The sequence below is a fragment of the Ovis canadensis genome, chromosome 2, assembly GCF_042477335.2.
Source record: "Ovis canadensis isolate MfBH-ARS-UI-01 breed Bighorn chromosome 2, ARS-UI_OviCan_v2, whole genome shotgun sequence".
Lineage (NCBI taxonomy): Eukaryota > Metazoa > Chordata > Mammalia > Artiodactyla > Bovidae > Ovis > Ovis canadensis.
In genome coordinates, this window is record NC_091246.1 from 69,623,235 (window position 1) to 69,644,631 (window position 21,397).

The following is a 21,397-nucleotide window of genomic DNA, read 5'->3' on the forward strand; positions in this document are numbered from 1 at the left end:
AGAAATGTCCCCCTGGTGGAGCAGATGCACGCGGCATGTTCTTCACACTCCTCCAGCTTCTCTCAGTGCCCTCATTGCAGTGTAACAATGGGCAGAGCTCAACTTAAGCTAAGGGTTCCAGTGACTGAACCAGTTTACATTCATGTCTGGAGCTGTGGTCTACAGATTCCAACATTACTGTCTGGTGTATAATAAGTCAGCACAGCCATGCCTGCAGAATGGGATACACTTGTCTAGTCAGATAATCCGGGCTGCTGGAGACTAATCTTATCCTTACCAATGTTACATGAAGTTAGAGTGCGTGTTACCCATAGACTCTTTCAAAATAATTTTACTGCTTCTTTGGTTGATCCATGTTCGGGGTTGTATTTCCCCCCACGGTGAGGGCTAATTGTTACTTACCAATTTCCAGATTAGTGTCAGATAGTTAACAGATTAACTAGAGAGTGGTATGTGGTAGTAGAGGTTTGATCAAAGGTCTTCAAGATGAAGATACCTGGAAACAGAGTTTTGCTTTTACCTGGATAACTATATTGATACCTGGGGAGGAAGCTCTATGTTGTTAAAAGAACAAAGATCTCGGGTCCAAAGACTTGCCTGTTACACAGCCTTTTTTGATTTTGAGCAGTTCGTTTATTTCTCTGAGTAGTCTGTTTTCTAATTTGTGAAATAGATAAAATAATAATAATGCCTCCCAGTTTATCTCACAGAATCAATGTGGTGCCCAACTAAGATTTTAATGTAAAACTTTGTAAACCACAACAAAGTACGGAAATTCAGGCCATCAAACTCAAGTTTCAGATACTACAATGAGGAGTAGAGGAATGAGGCCAGATATGACCCACCCTGTAGCCATGAAGTGTGTGTGTGTGTGTGTGTGTGTGTGTGTGTGTGTGTTTTCTTCAAAACCCTAGCTCCATGAGCTGACATGCGAATTGTGGCTCTGGGTGAGGCGTATATATCCCCTCTCAGTTCCCCCAGCACAGCCCGTATACCAGCAACCAGGAGTCTCTGAGATGCATCGATCTTAATGCTCACACAGTGAAGTATGAGTAAGGGTTCCCCTTCTTTTCTCGGCTTTTGCTTTTTTTCTTTTTGTTTTCTTAGTTGTACTGACACATGTCTTCAGTATTAGCCATCTCTCACCCTTTTTAAAGGGAGTTGGGAGTGTTGGAGAACCACACCGATACCCAGGACTTGAGTAGAAGCAAGTTACCTTCTGCAGCAAAACAGGTAGAGCACCTCCTCTGTCTTGCTGCCGCTCTCAGTTTGGACAGAAGTAACATGATTCAGACCTCAGAACCTGCCTGTCGAATGAAGAAAGCAGGCATTTGGTACAGACCTGGCCGGGGAGGGAAGAGGAGTCCCAAGGACATGATTCCAACACCTTCATTTCTAACACAGTGGATGAGGAAGGAATTCACAAGTAGGAGCAACAGGTACTATGCATAATTTCTCATTAACAAGTGTGAGTGTGTCTGCAGCTGTCCCAGCACACCCCACCCTGTCGCTGCTGCCTCGTGGAGCCCCGACATCTGCTGGATGAGGGTGGTGGTCGCCTCCCTATCGCACTCTCCCGTGTTTTTATCTGAGAGATGGAATTAGGAGTTACAGGGGAAAAGGAAGCAGCAGCACATCAAAGAGCTTTCTGGTGGCTTTTGAATAAGGGGCCTTATTGGCTCAGGGCTGTTAGCTTTGGGTGTGCTGTTTTCATCATGAAGCACCTGGGGTTTGTTTTTTTCTAAAAGATGTAGATAAACTAGAGAGAATCCAGGGGAAGGGCAACAAAAATGATGTATGGCTTGGAGAGAAGGAGAATAACAGTCTATAAATATTTGAAAGGCAATATAAAAGAGGGAGAGAGATTATTTACAGCAACGGAGAGGAGTTTGACAGGCAGCAAAAGCTTGCAGCTAAGAGCAGGGGAGAACTGGGCAGGACTGAAGAAACAGCACGGAAAGGGTGATCATGCAAAGCAGTGCCATTCTCACATGAGTGTGTGTTGCCAGGAGCTGGCATGGCGGGAATAAGGGGTGTTTCTCAAACTGAGGACCCATGCACGACTGTGAAGAATGTTTTCTGGTTCCTGAGTGTGAAGGGAGAGAATGGGCAGTGCTTTGTCCTTTGCTGCCTGGGTGTGTAATCTGTTGAATTGCCAACTCTTCGGCATCGTGTTTTCAAAGGAGGTAATAATGATTACTGTACTATGGGCCCTCATTTACTGAGTGTCTGCCTCATGCCAGGTATGGTCTTAGCTGCTTTGTTATTTATATTCTCATTTAATCTCCACAACAACTTTGTAAAATAGGAACTATTTTTTCTACTTATAAAGAAACAGATTCAATATCATGCTTAAGATCACACATATTTTAAGTAGTGGAGTGTGGAGTTCCAGCCTGAGTCTGAGTCCAGCCTGAGTCTGACCTGCAGCCCGCGCTCATGGCCTGTACTGAGCTCTCTTACTCTGGTCTTGATAGTAATTTGGGACCCACTAGGTAGCCAGGTTACTAAGCTAGGTGAGCACTTGATATCCAGGTACTATGGTAAGCAAAATAGTTGATGTCCAGAGCTTCTTTCTCTATTTTTTTTTTTTTTTGGCTTGAGATTTATTTTCTCAGTAAGTGCTTCATTATTAATATACTACATTTTCTCATTTTGTATTTTCAGTTATACCGTAGGCTTTAACCAGCCTCACAGTTATATGGTGATGTGTAGAATCTCTGGTAAGAAAGAAAATTTGGTAAATCAGGCATTACCCCTGATCTTAAATGCAAGTTGTAGTGGTCATTCCTTGCCAATACTGTGTACTTTCTTGGCTTTTTGACTTTGATATTATATAGCATCCAGTGTATTTGCTAAACAAACAAAAATACACAGAATTAATTACTCAGAATCAGGGTGAAGAGCTAGTGTTTCCCATCAGTGCAAGAAGACACTGGACCTGGACTCAAGACCTGAGTTTAATCAGGACTCCGTGTTCCCCCATGTATCGGGCACCTTTCTAAGCTACAGGCAGCTCTTTCCAGGTGGCAGCCTCATCAAGTTTTTATTGGTAGCCACTGAAAATGTATGTAAATAACAGATTATTCCACCAGTGAGACGTTACAGTTAAAAGTTCATCATTCACGTTAGCAGCTCTTTTCTTGACTCTGCTGTTCTTGGTTAAAATCTAGGATAATTAATAAGCGTTGAGACTTTGGGAGAAGTTGACCTTATTCAAAGGGGGCAGATCAGATTTTTTGGCGGGTGATAAAGTGTCAAGTGAGTTTCAGAGATACCCTTTCTGCTAATTCCGCAGCAGTTGCCTCTCCATTTGGCCCATGGGGCCATGGAGTGCAGACCACACAGAGGCTCCTAGCCACAGATGGATGGTATGGAATCCAGAATACGGCTCAAGCCACCAGCATCTTTCAGTTGTGTTCTTCACCTTGCCAGTCCTAGTCATGGTTCCGCACAGAAAGAAACAGCCCTCCGGAGTTGTGTGCCTTTTGAAATAAAGAGCTCTTTGCTTGCTGTACCCATTTTGTTCTCTCAGGAGTGCCTCTGGTGAATTTCTCTCTGGAGCCATCCCTAGATGACTTTCACTGTAAGCTGTAATGATTTCACCCTGGTCATATTTCTCCCAAGGTCTCCTGTCTCGGTTACTTGTAAAGCGACTCCTCCCCTCTCTTGCTCTCTTTGATCTTTTATAATTGGCTTAAAGCTCTCCGTATTTAATCTGCAGTGACTTTGTTTCTCCTCCCTATTTTGGTGTTTTCAGTCCCTGAAAATTTAGTAATCTGTCGCTTATTATTTTCTTAGTTTTCTTAGGGTGTCGTATTCCTGTTGTACTGTTTGTCTTCCCCCCTTGTCTACATATTTTTTATTTTCGTTATTAATGCATGTCTGCAGTCGGTATTTTGACTTGCAATAAGTGAAGTCCTACACATTCTGAGTAGTTGTTGGGCTTCCTTGTTTCAGACTCGCCTGAACCTAAGGTGAGTTACCTGCGTATGGTAATGTTATGACAAAATGACCTTGCCTACCGTAGAATTGAACCGTTAAGCACCCAGTTGGTATAGAAGGAAGGAAGGAGTTTCTTTCGAGTTTCTGAGAGCTTTCCCTCACAGGTTGGCGTCCTGGTGCAGATGACTGTGACTGCTCAGCTTGTCTAGAAGAGCAGCTCTGTCACCTCCTCTGTGGTTGACATTTTGGTGAGTCCTTTCCGTGTCAGCATCCGCAGTGGTCTTTTCAGTAAGTTCAGCTCTTTAGCTCTGAAATCCTTTCAGTCCCAGCCCTGTAGTTTCTGCTCAGGCCAGCTTTACTGCCGCTTCTGGGCTGGGTCTAGTCCAGGGACAGAAGCCTCAGTGAGTCTCCAGGCTCTGCCCATGTTGTTGTCTGCTTTCTGGGCGTGGGGAGTGGGGGCAGACAATTTCGTCTCAAAACCGGTGTGTTCATTGGAGTGTATGCTTTTTGTTGGCTGGGTTCAGATAATTGCTCTTGCTTTATTGTTGAGTAGAAGACATCTTTATTCTCTGACTTGTCAATCCGGTATTGTTTTTGTGATGGAATAAACCTTGAGAAGCACGAGTGAGGCTGGTGGTTGACGCAGCCTCCGATGATACCCGGTGCTGCCCACAGAGTTGGCTGGCTGCTTTGCCGCAGATACGGGCCCCCTGTTTTAGAGTTTATGTAGTCCTCCTACCATGCCATGGGCTGTACCCACGCAGAGAGTTCCTGCTTCTGTGTTTATTTGGAGAATTGCCAAAGGTTTTGATACTGGTGACCTTTCTGTGCAGTGCAGTTTCTGAGAGCATGTTAGATTTCCAGAGACCCAGATGGACAAAATCTGCACAACACAGGTCCCGGATCTGGAAGATGATAATGTACGTGATGCCAGGGTGACACGATGCCAGTAGTTGTAAGGAGTTGGTCACTGATGCAGCTGGTTCACTCATGCTCTTAGTCGTCATGATAACCTTGCGGTTGACAGGCCCAGATTGGCTAGTAGTATCATTTATTTCAGCTGAGATTTGATTTTCTTTGCAGTTAGGATGTTGCTTGATGTGTAGACGTACACGTGTATGTAGACACACAATATGTATGACGTGTGTGTATATATCCCAAGTTTTCAGAGCCCTCATGGCCCTTCAGCTGTTGCTTCTGCGTGTCTCAAAAGCCATGGGTTTCTGGCTCTCGCCCCTCAGAAAGGAAAGGCATTGTCTCAGTTGAAGCCTCACTTGGGAGACCTGGTTGGCAGAGTTTTCTCTGACTGTACAGAGGCTGGGGATTCGGGTTCTGGCCCCTACATGGGGAGGCAGGAACCATCACAGATGTGACACTTTTTGCTGTGCCTTCTTATCCCTGTGGTCCGTGACCCGTTTGGTGGAGCAGTTGACTGGAGAGACAGCAGAGCTTGGGGGAAGTCACTTTACTTGGTATGTAGTGGCTTGTGTGCATGATTTAAGGTCAGCTCCATACACTTGGCAGCAGTTGGCCACGAGGCCACAGCAGTAGAGCTGAGCCAGGACCCAGGGCTGGAGCAGGCTGCTCCAGGGACGAGTCAGAAGAGCCACAGGTCAGGGTTTTGGGCTGTGACGTGCCCTTGGACCGAATCATCAGTCTCAGCCCCTGCCCAGCCTGACATCTCCCTGTGGAAAGGTCATCTCCCTGACTTCTGTCTATGAAGTCTGTCTTGACTTTGGTGTTTGATGCACCTTCAGGCCAGCATGTGAATAGTTAGTGGTCACTTGTATTTTTCTTCAGGAAATGGTCAGTAGCAACAGATGTCTTAGCTGAAGGTATTCATTGGTCGTATCTAAGTGGCTTCCTTTTCCCTCAGTGACACAGCCTGGGGGTGAATTATGAGGTGTCAGATGGGGTCCTACTTTCAGCCGCATACACATCCTTAGACTTGCCACTTGAGCTTCTCCAGGTATCGAAACGAAGGGTAACATTTCCTTCCTATGCCTTTCCTGTTGTCAGATTTGCTGCAACATGTTAGCTTTAATTCTCTGTGGTTCCCTTACCTGGCTTTGGTAAAACTCATGGTTGAAAGGTTGGACAAATGTTTATTTTTAGAGTCTCTTTATTTCAGAGGAGTTTTATTCAAAAGGAAGGGAAGACAGAATGAAAATCAGAACAGCATATGTGAAGGGTTGTATCCATTATGGAGATTCTGTGGATGGTCTTGGGTGCAGTTGGAGTTAGTGACCATACAAAGATGGGGCTTCCTTCCTAGCTTTTTGTGCATGAAAGTTATAATAGCTTAGAGTACATCTCACACCCTCCCACCTGAGCGATGCAGCAGAAAAGACACAGAAATGCCAGGGATGGCTGAGTATTTTGGCATCTGCGTGTACAGCCAGTAGTCCCCCACCCCTCTCCTCTTTACCTGCTAATGTTGAAAAGTGAGGTAAATACAAGGTGACATTTTGGGCTGTGTCACCAAATGTCAGTTCTAGAATTAATACTTTAAATGCACCTGGAATCCCCAGATCTCATCTTAATCACTGATTTGAACATAGTTCCTCCTCCTCCTCAAAAAACACGAGAAGTGGGAACATACATATTGAATTAAAATTTTAGGTTTCACCCTCTCTCTCTCGCTCCCCTCCACTATCTCCACCTTCTCCCAGAAGTTTTTAAAAAGCACGATACAATTAAGCAGCCAAATCCAAAAGAAGGGAGGATAAAGGACTCCAGATAATTCCCAGTTTGGGTTATCAGCCCCCACATAATGAAGAGTTGATGGTGCTTTATTTTCTTGTTATTTGAGGGCAGGGAAGACTCCATGGAGCTGGGAAGGGGGCGTCTGGAGGGGGTCTGAATGTTCGTGGTTTGAGATGAGTTTGCCTGTAAAAGGGTCTTGTGTCGGCTTTGGAATATACCATTCAGTGTACGGAGGGTCAATAAAGGTTCCTTCACAGATTTGGTAAGAGGGAGCAGTTAACTGTGCCTGCGTGCAGCCCTGGAGGTCGTAGACCATGCCAGGAGAAATAATTACGCATGGTAATGGGCAATTACAGATAATGGCCTTCTGGGGGTGGCAGAGAATACACAGCCCCACAGCCTTGCCTGGAATGAACATTGAATAGCACATTAACTTTATAGCAAGCTAAAAGTTCAGGCCTGGAATGGCAGCAGTCCCCCCAAATGAATAAAATCCCCATCTTATTTAAGGGAAGCACCGTAGTTACTAAGCTTCTCAAAAGCAGAATTTGATACACGAGGAGGCAGGGACTGGCAGAAGGGAAGGCAGGTCAGCAATTCTCCACCTGCTGGTTTTGTCTCATTCAGTAGAGATGCTGCCCGCTCGTGGCAGGTACACAAGTGGAGGGGTTGCTTGCTTTCCAGGTGCCAGGTTTGTGTCTGGCATTTGATATAGCTCTGTCATGACTGACTCGTGGGAGAAACAGGCTGTTCCACGTTTTCTGATTATGACTTAGGGGAGTGATACCACACCGACTGCGCTCAAGGCTACTGTCTGACCTCAGAGAGGGCCGGGAGCCCAGGACTCTGCTCCTGTCCAAGCTCTTTTGTGCTCAGGAAGCCCCGCTGGGTTCAGCCCGGCCCTCCTGGGGTCCCTGAGGATGAGCCTTGAGAGCAAGGGCGCTTTTCTCAGGCAGACTGCGTGGTGGCTCTCTTGCTTGGTAGCCGAGAGAGGCTCTCAGTGCGTTGCGACTGTGGTGACAACAGCAGCTAACATCTATCAAGCGCCGAGCCTTTCTCTGCGCTCTGTGCTTGTAAGTAGCAGTGTTCATCCATGTTATGTGTTGTGTACAAACTAAGTAACTGATCCAAGGTCCCAGGCTGTGGATTCCAGATCTGATCAAGAGTTGGACCTGAGAGCCTGGGTCGATGCTCTCGGTCCACAGCTCTGCTGCCCGCTGCCCCACGTGGTGGTAAATGGCTGTGTCACTCAAAGAAATGTCCCCAGTTAAGGTATAAAGTGAGGTGCGCCCAGTTGGGCCTTTCCTGCTGGCTGACTGCTAACTAAGCAGCTCAGGAGGAGAGGCTGACTCCAGTTGCTCTGAAATCCATCCTCCTGTGATATGGAGGTTCTCAAAATTCTTAGGCTCTAACAAATTCTCAAGGACGTTCAAAGAGGTTTTGTTTATGAGCTTTTGTTTATGTGGATTATGTCTATTGATATTTATTGAATTAGAAAGTAAAACTGAAAAACCAAGAATACATTTGTTAATTCTTTTAAAATTAACATAAGTAACATTTTAATGAAAAATAACTATTTTCCAAAGCAGATTAGTGAGGGAGGGTGGTCTTGTTCACATTTTTACAAATATCTTTTATATGTCTGGCTTATTAATAGAACACAGCTGGATTGCCATATGTATTTAGTTCAATCTGTTGTTTTGATTGAAATACATTAGGACAGTTCAGCTTCACATAGATAAATAGTTGGAAAAGGGAGAAAAGTGTTTGAATAACCTTTTGAGATCACTGTGACTATTCTTTGATACTAGACCAAAACTTGACAAGTGATAATTTCTTAAAGATTAGTTGCAGTGTAGATCTGAAGCCATGCTAATGAGTTTTCTGTACTCAGTTAAATTAAAATCTGTCTTACACTGTAAATGGATATGTTGACCATGCATTATTTTGTAGTGTCATGCATTGGTCATTTGGAAAATATTAGTTCACTGAATTATACAGATCTCCCAAATGTTGACATTTTTTATTGCAAAGTATCAGAAAATCCCACTCATTAAATATTACTGTTGATTTTTGTCAAAAGAGCCTTTAAGTTTGGGAAGCTGTCAGTAGAAAATGTTGGATATAAGTTTTCCAAAGTTCTGAGTTTTACTTGAAAACTCAACGTTTTGGCAATAAATACTGCCTGTTGTTTTCCTTGAAGCGATAGGCTCACTTTTTTTCTTTAAACCCAAGTCTCAGTAACCGTAGGTCGTCATCAGTCATTCTTCCAAGTAAATGATGTTTCATTAAAAAAAGCAGTGAGCATGGCTCTTCTTTCAAACATCTGCACAAGACCTTTTTCCCAGGACACCATTGTTGCAAAACAGGAGAAGCGCTTTATGAGTCTTTCCCACCTGGTCACACTGTATGAAGAAGATGCCGTCAAAGGTAGAGATTTAATCAGTTTTTTTCCTGCTTCATTAAGCATATTAAGCAAAATTGACCTAACAATTTAAAAGTAGTTTATTTCATAGCAGTGAAGAATACATTGACTCTCAGTGCAGCTTGGTGGGACTGCCTTGAGTACTGCTAAGAAACCAGGGTTCTCTCCACCATTGCTTCTGCATCATCAGTGCAACTGTCAACACAGTAAAAAAAAAAAAAGGCCCATAATTACATTATTGTGGAAATACTTCTGACTTCATGGATCCTTGAACAGGGGGCATGGGCAAGGGATCTCAACTGTGTTTTTGGAGCTGCCACTGTAGGTGTGAGGATGGGAACCCTGGGCACGAAAACATCCACCCCTGATGAGTTTGAAGCAGTTATCGCCTGCTGGTGCTGGCATCACCTTGGGGCTCTGATGGCTGGGGTCCCCAGCCTAGGAATGTGGCCTGGTCCTGAGGGTTTTACCCTTCGACTTACCCTGTGTAGCCCCAGGTAAGAGCTGCTGTCTTGGAGGCAGATTCCATTCCTGGGGCCCAGTTCTTCTTAGCAGTTGGTTAAGGTGCTGTTCCTGATGGCTTGAAACATTCTACAAGACAAGTACCTGACTGAAAACCAGGGATGATAAATTGACCTGGGTAAAATTTGGGGTTGACCGAAAGCCATGTGACATGATACCGGACATGATCTGGCTTTCTGTTTCTTCATATTTATTTAAGGGTCCAGTCTTTCCCTTCGGATTGCCGCCGAGGACCTGCAGGAGCAAGGTTGTTTTCCTTGAAGTGATATGTTTGTCTTATATACATATACAGTCTTACTTTTAAAGAAAAGTTATAAGAGCAGAGACTGAATCCCAAATCTGAAAGAGACTTGCCTTGAGCAAACTGAAAAACTGATACCCCTCTGTTTAGCACCTTTCCTATTGAGAAAAAGATCCTGATATGTAAAGCTCCTGCATTGTAAACTGTTGGAATACAGTTCAGAGCAGACTTAAATATGTGGACACGGTCAGTCAAAAACGCTCCTGATTTAAATTTTTCTCAGTGTGAGAAATATTAAAAAGACTGGAGAAAGGGATTCCCAGATAACTCTGAGACTGGAGACCTGGGTGGAGAGGAAGCTCACTGGGCACCTTCCCTCTTCCCTCCTCCACTCCCGCAGGAGCTCCGCCGCCGCCTCCGGTGTGCCAGGCAGTGCGGACAGAGCCTCAGACTGTCGGGCCTACAGAGAGACCCCCTCTTTCTTGGCCATGACAGGCCTTCATGGCCACGAGACATTAATACCAGAGGCATGGCATGTCCTCTGTATCTGACTCCCCTGTAGGGCGAACTGCCTCCCAGGGCGTCCAGGGGATCCTGCAGCACCCCACAGAGGGGCAGAGGCAGGGGACGGGAGCAGAAGCCGTGACTGGGAGAACTGGCAGGTGCCGGTGAGTGAGATGGGGGCTGCCGCCGCGCCAGCAGCTGCTCCCAAGGACCGCAGAGCCAGGCCCGCGCTTGACATGTCCGTCAAATCTAGTTAGGACTGGATTTCAGATCCAGTTAGGACTTTTCCTCGGAGGAGAGCCCAAACTCCCTTAAGTGTTCAGTGACAGGCCTCTGCTGTTCGGGCAGCACCCTCCTTCTCATCCTGATGGGACCCTGTGCCCCGCCGCCTCTGCTCTCCAGACTGCTCTGACATCCCAGGTACTTTGGGGGCCATGGCCCCTTTCTTTGCTTGGACTTCCTTGCTCTCACCTTCAGTCTCTCCTCCTTTGTTTAAAAATGTCTTCTGCTATGAAAACCTCTGATCTCTGAAATTCTGTCTTGCACGCTTCTCCACTGCTGCTGCTGCTAAGTCGCTTCAGTCGTGTCCGACTCTGAGGAAAGGAAAGTCCTCGAGGAAACTCCTCGAGGACAGGGTTTGCTTTTGCTTAGATTCTGGGCCTCCCCACCCAGCACTTTGAGAGCTCTTGCACACAGTGGATGTGCTTGTCACTCACACATCTTCTCAGTGGCCCCAGTGGCCTCGGCATGTTTCAAATGTGGCAGCTCTCCTGGAAGCAGAATCCGCCCCCACCCTTTGTGTTCTCTCTCCCCCCACTCTCCTGCTTGGTTCCTTTGATCTGGTCTTGACCAATAGGCCCCTCCTGATTTTACCCGCAGATCCCTTTGCACCTTTGCATCCCACATTGACATTGATATTTCACAGGTCTTTGAACCAAGCCTGCTCCTGGCTTCAAAGACCAACTTCAGGTTCACTTTATTATGCAATGCCTCCATCCTGCAAGGAAAAGTGACCTTGACAGATTCCTCCAGGACCAAACGACCAAAAAAAAAAAAAAAAATTCCTTGGGAGAGAAGTGGGCTGTAGCATCTTCCCTGTCTTGTGGACAAGAGTACCGTTAATGAGCTGGCGTCGGCAGAACTTGTGCTTTGAAGGCTGGATTTCATCTCGCCCTCCTGGCCACAAAGTTGTGCTTTCCCAGCGCCTTGGTCAGTCTCTCCTGTGTGTGTGTGTGTGTGTCTTGGAACGTCCCCTTAGGGCAGGGCTCCGCAGCATCAAAGACTAGATCCTTTGTCTCTCAAAGCACTGGGCAGGTTGCCTCACACACACAGGTGCTCACTAGATGTACTGCTCTGAACATGGGTAGCAGGGGAAGGAGGCAGGTATGGTGATGCCCCTTGTCCACCATCACGGTCACCACTTAATGCTGTGAACAGTAGGCTCACTGCTGTCTCAGTCATCAAGCTTCTGCACCAGCTCTGCTTTAGCTCAGAAAGCCCACCCACTCCCTTGATTGGATTGTGAGCTTTCCTTCTTGGAGTTGGATGAGTGCTCAGAGGGCCCAGGCTTCCCTTGTGGCTCAGCTGGTAAAGAATCCACCTGCAATGCTGAAGACCAGCGTTCGATCCCTGAATTGGAAAGATACCCTGGAGAAGGGAAAGGCTACCCACTCCAGTACTCTGGCCTGGAGAATGCCGTGGACTGTATATATAGTCCAAGGGGTTGCAGAGTCTGTCGTGACTGAGTGACTTTCACTTTCAGAGGGCCCAGGCATCAGCTCACTGACTTTTCTTCCCTGTGTAGCAATGTCAGGAGCTGATTAGTTTGGACATTGGATTGCCTTGTGGAAAAGACTGCTAAAAACAGGGAGCTGAGGACCCAGGTGGCTCAGTGGTGAACCTATCAGTACACGAGATGCAGGAGACACTGGTTTGATCCCTGATTGGGAAGATCCCCTGGAGGAGTAAATGCCTACCCACTCCAGTATTCCTGCCTAGAAAATCTCATGGACAGAGGAGCCCTGAGGGCTACAGTTAATGGGGCTGCAAAGAGTTGGACCTGAGTGAGCAGAAGGAAGCTTCATTGTTCCAGCAAGTGGCACCCCGCTGTCTCCTCCAGATTCTATGACATGTCATCAAACAACTTTGTCTTTTCTTAAGCCGTAATGTTCCTTAGAAAAACAAAAACCAAAAAACAAAAACGGAGCAACAGCTTGTACTTCTGCTGTACCTTCCTACCATTCAGCACATGATAGTGGCTGGCAGGTAATTTTGACATCTCAGACTGAGCAATGCACAATTCTGCCTGGCTGGTAACTCTTAAAACCAGATGCTCAGTAGGACAAGCACCACACAAGGGATGGGATTGTAAAGAAAAATAAAACCCAGTATACATAAATCCACCGCTTACATGAGATGGCTGTGAATCATAAATTTTAGTTTCCTATGTGATCTTTCATATAGAAAATGGTGCAGTTTGGTTTTGTCATTGAAAAGGGAGTATGGCTCCAGATTTGGACATAAAGGACTCAAAGTGCAACAACTCTGAGAATCTTGACACTAGCCAAGAGTGAGAGAAAAAGCCTTCACACACCTTAAAATGAATTACTGGTTAACTACCATTAATATGCCATGGGCCCGGAGACCAGCATATAACACTGCAGGGTCGATAAAGGTATTTATCATGTGTGGGTATTGATCTTTCAGGAAGGAGTGAATCATATTTCACGCTGCATATGTTAGTGCAAAAAAAAAAAAAGTAGCAGTGGGAATGGGAAGCCTTATCGAAGAGCTGGGTGTGTGGATGGTAGATAAACACACAGCGCTGTAAATCGGAGCCCTGCAGTGAAGACATCAGGTATGTAGGCAGCGTGTCTGCAGCGTCTCTGTTGGCCGATTGCTGCTGCTCATTTTTCCAGAAGGCATGCTTCACCAGGCCTGCTTGCTTTCCTAGCTGTAGAATCCACACCTCCTGATCTTTCTTCCTTACAGCACACATTAGGACTCTCCCAGTCATAAGTAACAACACTTAAGGCAACTGGCTTCATGCTTCCGTTTGCATCTTGGCAGAAGACATAGGGGTGGATAATTCCTATAAAGCACGACTGGTTAGGGAAATGACCCCATTTTCTTGCAACAAGGCCATTGTGTTCTCTATTATTATGAATGTAGTTGGTAAGTCACCTTGGCCAGTTGGTATTCTGGAATAACGAAGAGGGAGGTGCAGCCTAAGAGTTTTCGGCGGACTCAGACGTTTCCTTCTCAGTATACGGCTCTGGTCTTCGCAGTCAGTCTAGTGGCCGTGCAGTTTCCATCCCTGTCCCGGTGTGTGTGTGACAGGACGAAGTCACAGCCACAGTCAGGGGGCCTGACACAGATCAGTGCATTCAGCTCAAGGGTATAGCGCCAACTGTCAGTGCTTACTGCGTGGTTTATTTCTTTCTGAGATTTATAAAATAGGAGTAGCCTGTTAGGAGTTTAAGGAACACCACTTTTTGAATATATATACACATACATGTGTATACATATGTACCATTTCAAATTTTGTATCCTTCGTTTATACATTTTGTGGCTTATGAATTGGAAATCTTTTGTGTTTATCATCAATTACTAGTGACACTTAGCCTGACTCACTAGCGTGACTTTGAAGACACCTCAGTGGTGAAGGACTGTCTCTGGTAACTCTTTGGAGAACTCTGCTGTAACCCAGGTTGGAGAGATGGCCATATCCTGTTTGTATCCTCACCCTGGGTGAAGGCTGCATTTTCCTTCTTGGGCTGCAATGAGTAAAGTGTGACCACTCAGCAGTGGAGCAAGGATCTGAAAGGGGATCTGGGGGCATCTCTGGTTCCTGGGTGACAGGGTTGTTTGAAGGGAATTCCTACAACAGCAGACATGCCAATGTTCTTCATGTGGTTCCTTTTTCCTGTTACTGCAGCTTCCCTATGCAACCTTTTAGTTACCTCTTAAGGTCTGGAGTGTTTAAGAGTCTTACCCGTTTTGGTCTATAGACCATGTACACATACATACACAGAAGAGACTGTTCTAGCCTAGTCTGTTGTTTTACCTCCTTGTTTTGAATTCATTTTTTGTGCTTGGACCAGATTAACTTTACTAAAACATTTTTATGTTATTCCCTTGGTCTAAAGCGCTTCCCTTGTGGCTCTGATGGTAAAGTATCCACCTGCAATGCTGGAGACCTGGGTTCTCATCCCTGTGTTGGGAAGATCTCCTGGAGGAGGGCATGGCAACCCACGCCTTGCAGGCAACTCATGCAAGTATTCTTGCATGGAGAATTTCATGGACAGAGGAGCCTGGCGGCCTACAGCCCATGCGGTTGCAAAGAGTCGGACACAACTGAGCGCCTAAGCACAGCTTGCTCTGAAAACTCATCGACTCCCTTGAACTTGAGGGGCAATCAGAAGCCCTTGTCTGGATTCACAGACAAGGCCTTCCACAGTTTGTCCCTAAGTAACTTTCCAGCCTCAGCATCTCTTGTCCCCTGACATGAACGCTGCTCTCCACCTAGGCTTGTCTGGTCGGTGTCCCTGGAAAAGGCCACGTCTTGTCCTTTTCCCCTTTCATGATCATGGTGACACTGTTCTCCTGATCTCCTCCCTGCCCCACCATCTCTGAGTCACCTCTGTCTTTGCTGATGGTGACGTCTGCCTACACTGTCATCGTGGCCATTGGGTTACTGGCTTGTTGGATTCCTGGTCTAACACATAACTTCACCAAATAGATAACTCACTCTTAAGAAGAAATGAAACATTTTGAATGTTTCTTTGTGCCTTTTGCAACACCAGGACATGGTTGTTCTGTGATAACTAATGAAAAAAGTAAAATATAAGTACCAGAATACACCTTAAGGTCAAGAACAGATTATTTCTGCACTGCCTGCTCCTCTTGATAATCCAAAAGCCTGATGAGCAGTAGTATAGTTTGTCAAAGCTCCAGTGTGGGCCATGAAAGTTAGAACCGTCTGGCAGCAGTATACGCAGAGCAGCTACAGCTTGTGAACCAAGCTCTGCAGCGGTTTCTGTAGCAGCCCAATTTCTCTATCCAGGGGAATTAATTTGTATGCTCTCGTTTGATAGCCAGTCAGCACCGTCACAACAATCCAGTCAGGAGTCACTGTTTTTTTAGGGAAATTTATGGGGCAGTTGCAGCTTCCCATGCGGCTCAGTGGTAAAAGAATCCACCTGTCAAGCAGGACACTTGGGTTCAATCTCTGGGTTGGGAAGATCCCCTGGAGGAGGGCATGGCAACCCACCCCAGTATTCTTGCCTGGAGAATCCTATGGACAAAGGGACATGGCGGGCTGCGGTCCATGGTGGGGTCATAAAAGAGTCAGACACGACTTGGTGACTAAACAGCGACAGTGCTGTCACAGTAATCCCTTCAGGGATCACGTGTTTTAGGGGAAATTTATGGAGCAGTTGCTTTGAATCGTGAGGCCAGTGGTTGTTGAGCTTTTGAGTGTATCAGGACCTATTGAAGGCTTTGTTTAAAACTCAGGATACTTGGCCAGCCCTCAGAATTTCTGATTCTGTGGGGCTGGGGTGGGTCTGAGAATGTTCTGTGTAAGTTTCCAGCTGGTGGCTGTGCCGCTGACTCGAGGCCCACACTGAGCACCGCTGGGTGAGACACGTGTAGTTTCCTGGGTGTTTTATTTCAGCCCTGGGAAATGCCTACCTACTGGTAATGAGCACATCAAGGCTGAGAAGCATGAAGCTGTCATTTTAAGTAAAGTTTTAATTTGGATCTTTAAGATACAATTTGGTGGTTTATAAAATACAGAATTGGGTAGTTCCTCATGTCCCTGGGGTGGGTGCCCTTTCCCAGTGCTTTTTAAAATGTCACTTTTTAAGAGTGTTTAAACATTTTAAGTCTAAAATATTTAGGCATTTACTCTTACAAAGCTCAAGTGATTTTTATTATGTGAATATTGGTATGAATCAAAAGTTTTCCAATATATGTCTTAATTTATTCTTAAAGCTCAATATACTTTGAAAGAGGGAATAAAACATGGTAAGTGAAAAGGTGATGGCATTTTAATGAATTACTGTCATCTGTAGCAAAATAAATCCTTTCTTTGATCTGATGTAGCATTTTATTTGAGGTTTAGTCTGAAGTTTATTGAAGCCATTCTTGTTACCTTGAGGATTATTACTGACAACATTTTGTCGCTGGATAAACTGAGGCCTGATCAAAGGTCCTGACTAGGGTTATGATGTAGAAATTCTTGAACCTGTGCCCTGATGCGAGAATGCCAGTGTCTTTGGGTTTCTGTTTAATTCTTTACCTCCTATTATATTTTGTTTTCTTTATTAAGAAGCTTGGTTTTCAGTGGCAGTCCCTGAGGGTACCCAGTGTTTTTAACTCTAGAGGCAGGGATGAGCATCTGAAATGCCTATGAGATTGTGTATGGATGTCCCACTAATGCTTATGACTGGATGGTAAGAATGTCATTCACTCCTTTTTTTAAGTAACCATATAATGTATCATTTTTTGCCAAACTTGTATTGCTTTTAGCAAAAAAGTTTAACAGTAAAGACATGACACTGAAAACAAAAGAACTAAATACTGAAAACCACATACTTGCCACTAAACGGGGTTTAAAATAAGAGGAAGGACCGAGGGAAGTTCAGGAGGTGAGACGGGCACGTGCCATCTCCAGACTGGATAGAGTAATGGGATTGGAGCTTCTAATCTCTTGGTTGGGAGGATGAGTAGGGAGGAAGGCAAGAGATGTTGTAAGGTGGTGTCCCTGATGAGGCTTTGCCAGGAGCCTACGGTGGATGGACGTGGTGTCCCAGCAGAGAAGAGACTTCAGTGCTGACTGTAAAATGAGGCTGTAAAAATACATTTTGTTGTAGCTGTCTCTCGAACCTTCCAGAGGATGCACGTTTAGTCATGCCTTCCCCATGTTCAGCCAGATGACCCTTTCTGAGCACCTGCTCTGGACCACGTGTTACTAGTCTTGAGAATTCTCTTCATGAGCTTCCCCCTGCCTGTGTGTGCTCAACCCTTCTCTGTGTTTTAAAAATGAAGTAACATCTTATTACTCCTTGGAGCTTCTGGTCTTTTCTCATATTTATTTTGATGCTAGGCTACTTGGAAGAAAACCTGTTCATTGATCTTTGCTGCAGATTCTTATCCCCATGTGTCTGGCAGTGTGCTCAGCACGAGGATGCACAGCGAGCATTTTGCAGGGGGGGGAGGGTGCCGCTCGCTGGGTGTCCCTTCCTTCCTACCAGAGAGAAGGCTTGTCACCATATTCACAGAGCTCACTTGCTCTTCATCTCCTGCAGGCATCTTCTTCTCTCACTGTGCTAAAACCATGAGGCCCTAAAGGCCCAGCCGCCTGTGGCTCTTTTCCAGAACTAATTTTGCTTGATCTCTTAGCAGCGGTGGACACTGTGGCCTGCCCTGCTAGGTCCCTGTCGACTTCGTCGTCTGTGCCGTTACGTGCTCGCCTCTGTCCTCCAGGGTCCTGGCCTTGGTGCTCTTTTCTCCTTTTGTAACATGCTCTTCCCTACACCTTCCTCCTGCTCTTCCCAGCTGCAGTCCACATCTCCGGGTGGTGACTCCCGAATCTCAACCTCTCCCATGAGTGCAAGTGCCAAGCTTCTCATCCTCACTCACCTCCCCACACATGTGCCCCGCGGCCCGTGATGCAGCAGAGCTTACCCTCGGTCTCTGCTGCCGCCTAGGTCTCCTGCCCTTCCCCTTCTTCCGCGTCTCAGTTCCTGATGCCCCTCGCTCCTGAGTTCTGATGCGTTTCCGCGCCTCCCTCCTCCATGTCCCTGGCACAGCCTTCCCCAGCTGCTATTTGCACACTGCTGTGTCTCTCCCTGACTGCTTCAGCGGCTCCCTGCTGGCTCTCCTGCCCCGGGCTTGTCTTCCCTTCACTTGTCTTGAGAATCGCTATCCAGCTGAATCCCCCCACAGTGCAGCTCTGTGCTCCTTTGCTCAAAAACCCTCAGCAGTTTGCACCACACCCTGGCGAGAGCTGAGAGAGCCATCTCGGGCTCTCCCTCGCCTGTCTACAGCCCGCCTGTCACCCTGGCCCTCTCTTGCTCTTTTCTCACCCAAGTCTTCAGCTCACGGGCTGGTCCATCACCGCAAAGTCCCCCCACGGTTCCTGCTTCCATCCCTGTCCTTGCTGCCCTGTCTTCGGTTTTCTCTTTCTCTTGTGCTCACCCTCAGTCATGTCTGACTCAAAGACCCCCATGGACTGTAGCCCGCCAGGCTCCTCTGTCCATGGCATTTCCCAGGTAAGAGTACTGAATCAGGTTGCCATTTCCTTCTCCAGGGGATCTTCCCCACCCAGGGATCAAACCCATGTCTCCTGCGTCTCCTGCATTGGCAGGTAATTCTCTACCACTGAGCCACCAGGAAAGCCTGCTTTTCTCATTTTCACCTAGTTTCTGCTCCTCTGTTTATTTGGATGTGCCAGATAGTAGTGATGGCACATGGAATCTTTTAATTGCAGCCTATGAAATCTTTACTTGTGGCATGCAAACTCTTAATTGTGGCATGTGGGATCTCGTTCCCTGACCAGGGATCAACCCCATGTCCCCTGCATTGGGAGTGTGAAATCTTAGCCACTGGGCCACCAGGGAAATCCCCTGCTCCTCTTTTAAAGTGAAACTCAGGTGCGGTTTTTGTTTTTATTTAATGGCAGTCTCTATATTTCCTTTCTAGGCTGTGTGTCATCTTTCTACCCTTTGAGATTGCATTATTGTTCATAGGTATTTCTGTATGAGAGTCCTTGTTATAGTTTGTAATCCCATTATTTATCCTAAACTGAAGATTCCACGTGGGCAGGGCAGCCTAACACCTTGTAGCCATTTCAGGTACCTGGCCAACTCTTAGAACATTGTTTAATAAAAAGTGTTGGAGGGAAAAAAAAAGTTGGAGAGATGACTTAGGAGTCCATTCAGTTATTGATTGGAATTGGCGGTTTAACGTCTAGACCCTGGGCTGCAAACTTGAGCCTGTGGGTCACTTGGGCCTGTGGCCTGTATTTGTGAATAAAGTTTTATTGCAATGCAAGCACCCAGCAGCCTGTATGTTCCACAACAGAATGGCCACAAAGTCTACAATAGACACTCAGTCACCTTTTACAGAAGTTTGTCTCCCAGGTCTATACCATTATCCAGCCTTGGGAAGGATAAAGAATGATCAGTTGGAAGGAGAAGAAAGAAACCAATGTTTGCTTAAACTCTTAGCCTCTTGCTTTGCCTTCAGACATACTGATGTGGACAGACACATAGAAAAGGCATCTGCTGCTGCTTCTAAGTCGCTTCAGTCGTGTCCGACTCTGTGCGACCCCATAGACGGCCTCCTGCCAGGCTCCTCTGTCCCTGGGATTCTCCAGGCAAGAACACTGGAGTGGGTTGCCATTTCCTTCTCCAGTGCATGGAAGTGAAAAGTGAAGGTGAAGTTGCTCAGTGGTGTCCCAACTCTTAGCGACCTCATGGACTGCAGCCCACCAGGCTCCCCCGTCCATGGTATTCTCCAGGCAAGAGTACTGGAGTGGGTTGCCATTGCCTTCTCCGAGAAAAGGCATCTAGATTTTCTTATTACTTCATTTAAAGTGAAGTACAATTAATTTTGTTGTAAGACTTGCAGATAGCCAACTTAGCTAGATTTGATCTCTAATTTCTTGACATTAGGGTAGGAAATTCCTCTGTAGAAGTTAGATGTGGTCAGGTTTTATGTAATTAAAATGACCCCTGCCTGAAATATTTTTGGCATTCTCAGTAAAAATAATCACCGGTGCCTGTCAGCTGCGCTGCCCGAGTTACTCCAGCCTTCAGAACTCTGCTGTGTTCTGGCCACAGGGCAAGCAGCGTGTTCCGGAGCCTTGCTCTGAAGCTCTGCAGAGCTTGAGGAGGGAGGCCGTGTGTTGGCAAGGTGTGCAGGTAGAATTTTGTGGTCCTGAGACTGATCCCCTGTTCTCGTTTTCTTTCTAGAGGGGCGGATGGTCATCCAGGATATTCCTGCTGTCACCAGCAGAGGGCATGTGGAGAACGCACCCGATCTCGTTTCCGACTCCACCTACTACAGCAGCTTCTACCAGCCGTCGCTGTTTCCCTACTACAACAATCTGTACAACTACCCGCAGTACTCCATGGCCTTGGCTGCTGACTCCTCTTCCGGGGACGTGGGAAACCCCCTCGGGGGCTCCCCGGTGAAGAGCAGCCTCCGGAGCCTCCCAGCACCTTATGTGCCTGGTCAGACAGGAAACCAGTGGCAGGTAGGTTTTACCCAGAGAGTGAACTGGATGTTTGAAACCACACACATACGTATACACCCAAACCAGCACTCATGTGTGCCGTTATGCAAAACGTGTAGAAAGTCTTCACTCTACCCGTAACATCATTTACCCTCAGACTTTGACTGAAAGGAATTGTAAAGAATATGCGTGCATTTGTTTGCATTTTGGAATTTTACTTTCTCATACTTCAGTGTCACTCTGTGTAAACACCCAGTGGGCCAGAATCAGTTCCGTAAGTGGCTTACGTGTGAGGCCTCACCTCCTCCAGCCTTGCCCTCACTCTTTAGAGCAGCTTAGAGAATACTGGACTCAGCCTTCTGGGTGGGAGTAACCTTGGTGGCGTTTGCACCCTGGAAGGGATATGCAGAATGATCTGTTTGTTCGCATGGAAGAAAGGTGAGAGAAGAACTAGGTCACTGCTGTGCTGGGCCAACTTGAGAGCATTTTTATCTGGGAGTGAAAGTCAGTCTTTCATACACTAAGTGTGTGTTTCTGAAATATTGCGCAATCAAGAGCTTTTAATATTTGGGGTAAAACAAAGCATTTTGTATTATCAGGGAGCATTTATTCGGCACCATTCTGCTTCTCCGTTTTCACCATTTCTCTCATGCCAGTTTGTCAGCGGCATATTCAAGGCCTGGAAAGGATAGCGTTCCCAGGCTGGATTAGCATGTTGTGAGAATGTGCACGCATAAGCACTTAGAAGCAGCGCCTCCAAATCCCCTCCACCTGTAGAATACCAAGTGTGCGAGAATTGTTCTCATTT

At 46.3% G+C, this 21,397-nt stretch overlaps 1 protein-coding gene across 2 annotated transcripts in view; it reads left to right on the plus strand.

Moving 5' to 3' along the window:
- Positions 1-21,397, plus strand: part of DMRT1 (doublesex and mab-3 related transcription factor 1) — a 92,128-nt gene that overhangs the window by 15,894 nt on the left and 54,837 nt on the right. The window contains exon 3 of one of the 2 annotated variants that reach the window (XM_069579383.1): positions 20,329-20,610. In XM_069579383.1, coding sequence (XP_069435484.1) covers positions 20,329-20,610 — 282 coding nt within the window. Of the gene's footprint in view, positions 1-20,326; positions 20,611-21,397 lie in introns of both variants that reach the window. The other variant, XM_069579384.1, reaches the window with a different exon arrangement.